Here is an 11,101-nt window from a genome sequence, read left to right on the forward strand (position 1 = left end):
TTCGGGTGAAAGAAGCTTTTCTTGCTTAAAAAGGGTCAAAAGTTATCTGAGATCCACCTTAAGCCAAGAAAAGCTCTTTTGTGTATTGAGTCGGAACTTAAGAATAACATTTCATATGACGACATCATTGATGATTTCGCGAACAGAAAATCGCGCAGAAAAATATTTAAGAGTTTATACCGATTTTATTGTCACCGCTAGTTTGATTGTGGCCAGATAATATATATTGTTTTTGCTGTTTGTTTTGATATCCATTATTTATTTTTATTTTTTTTTAAACATTTGTTGTTTTCGTTTTTACGGTTTGTGTTACATTTATTTTTTGTTTTCGAATTTGCTATTTGTTTTTATATTTCTGGATATTGTTATGAATACTAATCGTGAAATCGTGTGTTATTTAACATTTGCTGTTTTTATTTTTGCGATTTGTGTTATATTCTTTTTTGTTTTCGAATTTGCTATTTGTTTTTATATTTGTTGATGTTGTTGTTATCAAAACTAATCATTTTTTAACTCTAAAATAAACTTTCTATTTCTTGTGGAATTTCAACTTACTCGTTGCGTTGTGAAAATGATCTGGGAACTCCGAAACTCGATTCTCTAGGTTACCCTAGGCCGACTAAGGTCGACGTGTAGTGCAGTGCAGGGCATAACGCTCGATGTCAGAAATAACGCAACAGGTTAAACCTGGGTTTGCGAGTAAAACGAGGCCGTTCACCACGGTGTCTGTGTTGCAGAATGACCGAGGCAAAGAATAGTAATTATAAGTACCTAAATGTTAAGTTTTTTACTAGGGCCTTAGTGTACAAATCATAAAAGTAAGATTTTCACTCACACAAAATTGCCACTAATATTTCGAACAGAGTAATTGTGGTATTTGGTAAGGGCGGCCAAATTTGAATAGCCTACTGGCGGCAAATGTGTAAATCCGCCACTGCTTAAGGGTGGATTTCACCCCGTTATCCCCTGCGTAAGAAAACAAGACTAGGCTCAATCGAAAGCTACTGTAAATGCAGATTTTTTTATTTTTTTATTCATATTTCGAACAAACTACGAAAAAACGAAAAAACCACTTAAGTCTCTCTGTCATGAAACTCCTTCAACCTCCCGAGGAAGGCAAGGAGAGCCATCATCCTCTAGGGGAAGGCAAGGCCAATTATCCTTGCAGGATGAGGCTTTTCTTGAAGCCATTAAGGAGTTGAGGCCAATGGAGAGGAGGGAGGCAACCCCTATAGAGCAGTTTTGCTCACGACTGGCAGATGGGTTGTCGAAACTGCCAAGGAATGTGAGCAACAATTTGCAAGTAGAATTTTTGACAAAGTTAGTGGAGCAGGAAAATATCCATTTGTGATTTTATTGTTTATATCAAAATAATCAAAAGTGAAAGTCTTTTCATAACTCCCTGTCATCAGTATAAAATATTTATTTTTTCCCAACAACACATTTATATTGAAGTTGCACTTGATCAAGTAATGTTCACATCTGGTAATGAGATCAATTGAAATGTGGTCATAATGATTTTTGGAATATGTCGTTATTATAAATATGAAAAATTGCCTCATGTTTTTGAATTAACTCACAATTGCAAAAAAATTCTTTAGGGTTTGGAAATGCACAACACAAGATTTCAAACTGAAGAAAAATTATTTTATTGAAACAAATTAAGTTCACCATACATTATCCCATTGCCATGGTTCCGCTCCTTCTTAAAAAAAAAAAACATTTGAATTCATCGCGAATGATCCTTGCTGACCTGGAGAATGTATTAGAGGATGTTTGCCCAACACTCATTAAATTATTAGATGTTCTCCAGTTATTCGGTACCAGGGAATTGTCTAATTCAATATCTCTTAGCGAAGAAGATATATATTCTGTTTTATTTCTAATGAGATAATTGTGTAGGCAAAGAGCCCCTTGTACAATTTTTTCTACATTCTCCAGCTTAGCATTTATCGGGCGAGAAAATTTCCTCCAGCGTGCCACCAAAATACCAAATGCATTTTCAGACACCCTTCTTGCCCTTGAATGTCGGTAATTGTAAATTGTTTTTTCGAGATCTAAACTTTCTCGTCCTGGGTAGGGGCGCATCAAGTTTTCTAATAGTGGGAAAGCTTCATCCCCTACAATTACATGAGGTAATGCAGGTCTCCCCTCAGCAATCTCTTTAGGAGGTGGAATATTAAGTACTCCTTCAATCAATTTTTGGCCAATTATGGAATTTCGAAATACTCCACCATCGCTTTGCCTCCCTTGAGCTCCAATATCCACCATCATAAATTGATACTCATGGTTTACAACTGCTATAAGTACAATTGAATGTGTACCCTTGTAATTGTAAAAAGTACTTCCTGAGTGAGGTGGAGCCTGAAATAGGATTATATTTGAATTTAGATGTTATATTACTTAAAACCTATGCCACATGCCACATATTTACCTGTATCATAACATGCTTTCCATCAATAGCACCTATACAATTTGGGTAGTTCCAAACTCTCTTGAAACCATGAGCTACGTTTTTGAAATCTTCTTCCTCCGATTGTTTTAGGACCTCTGGTTGAAGAACACTCCATATTACTTCCAAGGTAGACGAAATTATTTCGCTAACTGTGGACTTTCCTACTCTGAAGGAAAAAGATAGGCTTGCCATGCTATCCCCTGATACATCTGTAATATTCAGATGAAAAGAGGTTTTTTTAAAATTATCAACATAATGGTAGTGAAGGAGGTATCTAGGAAGATTCACTGTAAAGACTATTGCATGTCGAAACCTACCTCAATGTAATTGCTAGGCGTGTCTGCGGGTTAATTGGGGCCCTACACAAATCTGATCTCTGCAACTGAGGTCCAACTAATTCCAATAAATTATGGAATAAACTTGCATTCATTCTAAAGAAGTTGTATATGTTATTGTCAGGATTCAATTTCATCTCCTCTACTAGAGTTTGTCCTGCACCTAGTTCTCTTCTCCTCTCAAAAATTGGACGAACCCAAAATCTAAATAAGTTATTTTTAGCTGAATCATCAAAAGGAGATATTGAAAAAAAATTTCTCACCTCCTTCTTCTCTTTATTTTATTCTGTTCCTTCTCTTTTCTTGCCTTTCGCCATAAATATACTGCCGTAACTGTTCGAACAAACTCCATTCTGAAATAAACAACTATATATGAAATGAAAAAATATATCGATAATTATTATTATTGTTGTTTAATTGATTCACATAAATGTATTATATTTAACTATAGATGGAAAATGGACCGTGGATAATTAAAAAACTTAAACTAAATATCTAAAATCAAAAGGTGAAAACAACGTGTTTTTGGGGCTGACAGATAGGTTATATTTACATGTGATTGTCGCAGAAATTCGAGGTGTAGTTGGAATATTTCAACATTTCTCGACAACCAGAAATGAAAAGGAAGGGGTCAGGGGAAGTTTTGTTTACATGCTCTGATTGGCTGGACTGCTGTCGCTGGCGACACTACGAAGCTCTGAGAACTAGGCTTTAGACTGTTTATAGGGTAAGCAGCCTAAAATGGCTTCCAACATAGATTGGAACAGGTCTTTGTTCATTTTACGGCAATGCCTTCGCCATAAATACTCGCAAAGACGATCGGCGAAGTGATCATCACAAAACCTGCTCCTTCCCCTAAAATAGTCTTTTGCTGGTCTCCAGGTGGCCTCAATTTTTTGTGTATGTATACCATATCTTCAGCTGAAATATTAAAATTATCAATATATAATTCTGATTAGAATGTAATTCCTGTAGGTCTCTGTCAAAATATACATGATTTTTCAAGTTACACAGAAAAGTGGTTCTCAAATTGCAACCGGTGTGAATACAGCGGCCAGAGATAGCAGACCAAATCTCCGGAAACACCCGAACGCTGACGCCAGTGGCGTACAGACTGATTCAGTTTGCATCTTGAGAATTGGAGACATAGTTCAATTATCAGTATATCGAAGGCTTCAAATCTTCAATCGTTGTTTTTTCAGATTAAATCGGATATTGAGCGTTCGAATCGGATAGGTTCATTGAAATTTCTACCCTCCAATTCCAAAATCCTATCCCACATGAAAACGTGAATCCTGCATCATAAAATTCACAGTAAATATTTTTTAGGGCGAAAGCAATGATTGAACATTGATTAAAAAATTTGACTTCGGATGGGGCTCTGGGGTTGAACTTTCAACCCTTAACATTGAAAATTCGTATTTCATAAGAAAACGTGAATCTCGCATCATGAAATTCACAGTAAATATTCTTTAGGGCGATTGCATCAAATATTGATAAGAAAAATTGACCGTCATTCAAACTGAGATAATCAGTTATTTCGATTTCTGGTATGGGGCAAGGAACTTGATTATACGCGGTTACTACATAATTTCTAGTTTTTATTTTTCTACTGCTTTTGTCAATGTCCCAGCGGTCCATAATATTTTGGTAAAAGTCGATGTCATTTACTAAACCGTTAGGGAGAAATTCAATATTCTTCACTGTTCGCCATTTCCTTTCGTCGAATATCATGTTTCCGAAGTTTTGCCGGTAAAAAATCAAAATAAAAAAATGATTTCAATTTAGGAAGCATGTTGTTCCGCCAAAACAACATATCTCTGTAAACCCTAATTACTCTTGAACCTTGAAAGGTGAAGATTACGAGGTCACACTATTCTCCTCCGGATACATTCAATAAACCCTGAATTTGGTAAAAATGTTGTGAATTTTCACGGAGTTCATTGCAGTCGTTCAAGAACTTCAAATCCACATCATTCGGGTCCTCATTTCTCAAAGAGTAAGGGCAGTTAATTTCTATTAATCCATTCTTATCAATAAGTCCGTCTGGAGAACAGGCTAAGAAGGGATCAGTTCCATCTATTATCAGACCGCCCAACAGAACATTAGTTTTAAAAATTTCAGAATATTTTTTTCGAGCTGCTTCTTCATTTTCAATACCATGTTTAATTTCGATGGTATTGAGAAGATATCTCTAAAAATTTTAATTTTCGTTCCTTCTCGACACCGACAGATTTTAAAGAATAAGGATGCAGTTAACCTTTTCCTTCTTTCTTCTCTCCAAATCATGGAGTCCCTCTGTGCAATAGATCTTTAAAAAATCAATTCTCTCTGCTCAGAGGACACCTCAATATTCTTTATTTCCGCCATGCATTCATCATAAAGTTGTTGGTTTGGTTCAGCCAAATGTTAGGATGGAGGCTGTATTTATTCATCGATGGTATCAATTTTATGGTCCACCGAAATCAAACTATTTTTTATTGTGCCCATATAACTTCCACTAAAATGGGAATGTTTACTCTTCGCCTTTCTGGACCAAGTTTCTTTGGCGCTTTTTTCTTCACAGTCCCTATCACAATTCATACTTGAAGAGGGCTTCTTGATTGTTGAGGAGTTGACTTTTTGGCTGTTATATGGGCGTGTGTTTTTTTAGATCTTCCTGTCAAGTTTGATTTTTCGATATTCATATTTACTTCTTTACATAAAGCCTTTATATCGTTTTGGTAAAAGCGAGTAAATCTTGAACATTCAAGGTTTTTACTGCCTTCAAGGATGCCACATTTCAAATATCCAAAATAGTTTTCAATAATGGCATTGCACAATCTCTCCTCATCAGCTCGTAATACGAGTCGAGTCCATAATGGAGCATAAGGTAAATATTTTTTTAAAATTGTCTCTAAAAATTCCTCATTAAAATATTTATTTTCTGTTTTATCAAAGTTATTATGACTGAGTTATCTTTCAGACTTTCGAATCTTTTATAAAAAGGACTTTTTTACTGTGAATTTTATGATGCAGGATTCACGTTTTCTTATGAAATATGAATTTTCAATACTAAGGGTTGAAAGTTCAACCCCGGAGCCCCATCCGAAGTCGAATTTTTTCATCAATATTTGACGCTTTCGCCCTAAAGAATATTTACTGTGAATTTTATGATGCAGGATTCACGTTTTCATATGAAATGGGATTTTGGAATTGGAGGGTAGAAATTTCAATGAACCTATCCGATTCGAACGCTCAGTATCCGATTTAATCTGAAAAAACAACGATTGAAGATTTGAAGTCATCAAAATACTGATAATTGAACTATATCTCCCATTAGACATCCAACTGAATCAGTATGTACGCCACTGGCGTCAGCGTTCGGGTGTTTCCGGAGATTTGGCCTGCTATCTTTTGCCGCTGTATTCACACCGGTCAAATTGCAGGCGTGTGAACTAACCAACATACCTTTGTTCTGGGTCGCTGTGGTTTACCCTTTTATGTGTGTAATTATAATTTGGTAACGTGCTCTCCAAAAATCTGTGTGGATCTCGGTACCTGGAGAGACATATTTTTTAATTTCATTTTGGAGAGTTCCGGTGTCCCTCTGATCCACCACGACCATCCTTACATCGTCAGTACTGGAGTCTATCATCTCCAACACTCAATGACCCTCCAAAACTCTGCCCCTATTGTATTTCCTGTGTCCAAATAGACTTTCATCTATTTGGACAATATGTCCTGGTCCTCAAATAGGTGGAAGGTTCTCAATCATTTCAGATAAATGATCGACAGCCATTTATACCTGCATAGCATTCAAATTCATGAGTACTTACTTATCTAACAGATATAGCCCATTGAATCACTTAATTGCCTTTTTTTTCTAATTTTTTTAATAAGGTTAAAAAATTTAAAATAAAATTAATTTATTATTGCAAAATCATACCATGCCGCTATGGTGCTAGAGCTTTTCTTTTTATTGGGGTCAGAAGAATTTTTCAAATCTCCTATATGCATGCATGCATTACCCTCTCATAAGGCGTATCTTCGGGAAGAAATATATTAAACTGTAATGATATAATATTTCAATAAACCAATATCGAAAGAAGGAAATAAGTAAGTACTAACGCAAACACAACGTGCATCTCCAATTTGCACTCGGCGATAAAGGATCCGGTAGCACCAGATAAAGATTTTCCGCATCTATTTTTGGTGCACCGAAATTTCCCACAACTCCCATCGTTGTAGAGGGTCATGGCTCTCCTCTGATGATTCGGACAATTGAGAGATTGTGGCAATAATCCACAATCTCGCATTATCGTCACAGCTTCCTGAGCCGACCTAGGCAAGTTGAAATAACTCCACTTTCTCTCCATCGTTTCGAAAATTCAAATTTAATTCAAATCTCAACTGCGTCATCTCAATATGTCCTGAAGAACAAGATCGGCATAGATGATGATAGATGGAAATCAAAATAAGGTTAGGGTAGGCAATGAACCATAGAAACATTATGACATATTGAGTTTTATTCTATATTCTTTATCATATAACCTATAGAAATATCCAATCGAGTTGTCAAAATATATGGAAAATACAGAAATTTTCAAAAATTCATATCTCCCAAAGTAAGAGCTTGCCGAAGTTGAGACTGGTACCAATGGATTTTTCATGGAAAACTGCATATACAAAAAAATTACCGTCAAAATCCGTTCCCTCAAAATTACTTGTAGTTATCTTGTTTTTTTTGCCATTGTTCTTCTTGGAGAAAAACGGAATCAAACTCCGTCTGTGTTTTGCCAATAACTCTTCTCTTTGTGCATCAACTTTTAGGAATTTGCAGTATAAATTCCTTGTGCAAAGATTAAGTTTTTTTTCTTATCTGGCGAATAACCCTGCTGCATTTCTGATTGACTTTTCCTTCCATTACGATATTTTTAGTAATGGAAAACCAATTTTCAACTACCGCATTGCTGAGACGTTTTATTGGCTGCCTTAGTAATGACCCACTCCACATCGGCAAGTATGTGAAATATTTTTCAAGGCACACGTCGTTTAAAAATTTTCGATTGCAATATGGGTTTTTCTCACCAATTGGTTCCGAGGTTGTTTGTTTATTCGATTCTATATTATATATTTCGAGAAAGTATTCGTAATATGGGCGACTCTTATATATTAAGCCTTCGTCTTTATTTATCGCATCTTTAGGTTCAGAGCAATATTCATTTTCTATGTCTGATAAATTTTTTTTATTTAATGACGTTTTCAATAGTCGAATCATTACTGTTTTAACTGAATCATTCAAATATTCGGAATTCAAAAGTATTACAAAATGCTGAGTTTGTTTCACGGGAATAGAACGGGTAATAAAACGACCAAGTGGAACTAAGCCAACGTTTCGTCCATATATTTGGACTTCCTCAAGGCTACAGAGATAAGTACAAAAAGTGTCATCAGTCAAAGCACTACATTAAGGTATAAATAAATACAGAAAAGAATGAGAACAAAGTGGAAAACAAAATACAACAACAATCTTATCAAGTTCGTTAGATCAAATATAAGATGGATGTTTCAATTGTTTGCAGAGACCCTTTGCTGAACAGAATAAAACTTAGGCACATCGAAATATATAAAATCTTTGAACCATGAACAAATTATTTCAAACTCATTTATATTAAATAATGATGCTATCAATTCTTTTATGAATTTTTGACAAACAAGGTCGCTATAATGGGCTTTAACGTCATTACTTATTATTTTAAAAAAATGAGAACAACATATGTGCATTTCGGTTATATTATTCAAATTATACGTCTCGTCAAATAAAGATCGATACGTAATTTCAAGGTATCGTTTTAAAGTCATATTATTCCAAAATGAAGTGATTGCGTTTATTAAAGGAAAGCTGAAATCAGTTACCGATTTTTTGAATAAAGGCCATTTTTGTTTGTTTTCAAGAGCGAAATATTTGAATTTTGCTAGCCACGAGCCAATTGATACTGCATCAGGATCGCAGCTTATCATTTTCAATATGGGAAAAATTCTATGGCCAAATTCAGTTTTTATCACTGCTGCATAATAGAAATTTTTTTATAGCGGACGGTGATTTTCTGACTATGCTTCCAGTGGCATCAAGATGTATTGTTATATCTTCACCGATATCAATAATTTGTGAAATTATTTCCACCTGTTGTAAACTGAAAATATATACATGAGTTGTCCTACAACTTTCAAATAAGAGTTATTATCCCTCTGCATCAGAATAAGATCAACAAGGTCATCATTATCATGATCATAGGCAGCAAACTTTTCTGATCGAACTTTCCTGAAAACTGCATGCGACTTAATATTCTCGAGATTTCCAGCCTTAATTATTTGAGTGGATGCGCTTCTTAATGCCATTTCCCTCAATTTTCGCTTTTCTTGAAAATTTTTCTGGCAGTTCCTTTTATGTGTCGAGTTATATTATCTGTATGATTGAAATTGAGCGGGGAGCTGAGAATAGTTACCTTATGATCGCACGTCAAAGAAACATCATTTATAGTCAGAATGAAAACTTAACAATTTTGTGAACAGTAGGCATACACTTATAATTGATCTGTAGAGGGCAAATATCTATTGTGTTTGAAATTTAATAAACAAACATTATTGACTTTCTTGAATTTTTCACCAATTAATTTTTTGTCTTTGCATATGGCATCGAATTCATCTTGGGTTAAAATAAAGCTACATTCGAGGAACCTACAGCTGTTGTATTTGGGTCGCCGCCAGTTTTGTATCTTCAGATTTCTTGATTCTCTAGGTAAAATTATATCGATTCTTTCATCCCGATTATTCAAATTGAAACGTAATATTGAATCTGGAATATTTTCACTGTCATCGGTGGTAACTTTTTCACTATCCCTATTAACAGATTTTTCCCAATCGGTTGCACTTATATCGCCAGAAGGAGATGAACTAATAGCGTCTGTTTTGGATGATTCGACGTCATTTGTTTCTTTTTCGCCTTGATATGCAGCAGGAAGTATTGTGAGTCTCATTTCCGGAGGAATGATGTAATTAGAATTTACATTGATTTTTTCATTTTTCTGTTCTGGATGTACGAAATCGCCTGATGAGATATGTGGGCTACATTGGTCGTTCGAAGCTTTTCAAATAACTGGAGTAGAAGTTTGAAATTCATATATTCTCATCTAAGATTTACCTAACCGTACGCAATATATTTTAATTTTTTTCTATTCTTATTAGTGTTTTTCATGTTCAAAATCGAACAGATATCGGAAAGAATAGAGCTCTTCTCTGAAGGATGGACTTTGTCCAAATCAGTCATTTGCATTTTTTTCCTAGTAATTATCTGCGATACACGCGAAATACATGACTGTTCTGATTTGCGATTTTTTTCGTCACTTTTCGAGTCTGATTGATGTCGTTTTAGTGTTCGCAAAACCAAATACCGCTTCTTGTAATCGATACAGCCGAAAATAAACTCCCAAGCATCAAAGATTTCTTTACTGGATGGTGTTATGCGAGTCCAGATCTTTCGGAAATCTATGCTCCATTACATATTTCTTGAGAAGATTAGTGTCAAATGAAACTGGGCGAACCATGTTGAATACCCAAAACGATATCAAATTTTGTAGTTTTAATGACACAAATAACATAAAGTATCTAACAGATCAAAAAATAATAAAAAATATCCGTTTCGCGTGCAACTGTGGATATATTAGCAAAAAACTACATGATGTACCGTTTATACAGGTTTCGGCAATCTGAACGGAGGAATTGATGAAAGAAAAAAAATATTATTACCTGTAGAAAGGGTTGAACAACTTATCAATTCAGACTATTTTTCGTCCTCCAATGGGCAAGTTTCCTAAAACTCGAAAACTGAATTTGAGATTATTTATGGAAAGCCTTTTCTACTAGTTATTCAACACGTAAAAGATTCGCTTCCAAATTCAGACATTTCAGAAATACACCCTTCGAAACTTCGACTATGTGAAAGCTTGTGACGTAGAATGCCTTTATTAAAGTATAGTAATTTTTGTTAATTCGACAACACTGGAACCGATCAAGAAGATATCCACAGATTACAAAAAATTGTTTCTGTAATCTGTGTCTTAACCTCCTTGAAACCGATGACATTTTGTGTCATTGTGTGTTTTTCTTGTCAAATGTGAACATAGACATATAGACATGGACTGTGCCTTCCCTTTCCATATATGCATGAAATACGGTCAAAAAAGTGACAGAGAGAAACGCACGTCGGGAATGCAGTTGTCTCTTTCTAGAATTTTGATTGGTCTACACTCACCTCTATGTGAACAAAAAA

General features: G+C 35.0%; 1 protein-coding gene across 1 annotated transcript; it reads right to left on the reverse strand.

The window, feature by feature from the left end:
* Positions 1-2,412: 2,412 nt before the first annotated feature.
* On the reverse strand, positions 2,413-6,623 carry LOC123307766. Its single transcript, XM_044890192.1, has 4 exons — positions 6,241-6,623; positions 3,054-3,711; positions 2,773-2,994; positions 2,413-2,664 (listed from the first exon to the last, which is right to left on the reverse strand). Exons 2-4 carry the CDS (start codon positions 3,140-3,142, stop codon positions 2,649-2,651), a joined length of 327 nt encoding a protein of 108 aa, XP_044746127.1. The 5' UTR covers positions 3,143-3,711; positions 6,241-6,623; the 3' UTR covers positions 2,413-2,648.
* Positions 6,624-11,101: the final 4,478 nt, after the last annotated feature.

This window comes from Coccinella septempunctata, chromosome 2 (genome assembly GCF_907165205.1).
Source record: "Coccinella septempunctata chromosome 2, icCocSept1.1, whole genome shotgun sequence".
Taxonomy (NCBI): Eukaryota; Metazoa; Arthropoda; class Insecta; order Coleoptera; family Coccinellidae; genus Coccinella; species Coccinella septempunctata.

Excerpts from the sequence above, each read along its gene's own strand:
- LOC123307766 (XM_044890192.1), bottom strand. The coding sequence starts at position 3,142 with ATGGAGTTTGTTCGAACAGTTACGGCAGTATATTTATGGCGAAAGGCA. Across the intron at positions 2,995-3,053 it reads AAAATAAAGAGAAGAAGGAG|ATTTTGGGTTCGTCCAATTT; the intron begins GTGAGAAATTTT and ends TAACTTATTTAG.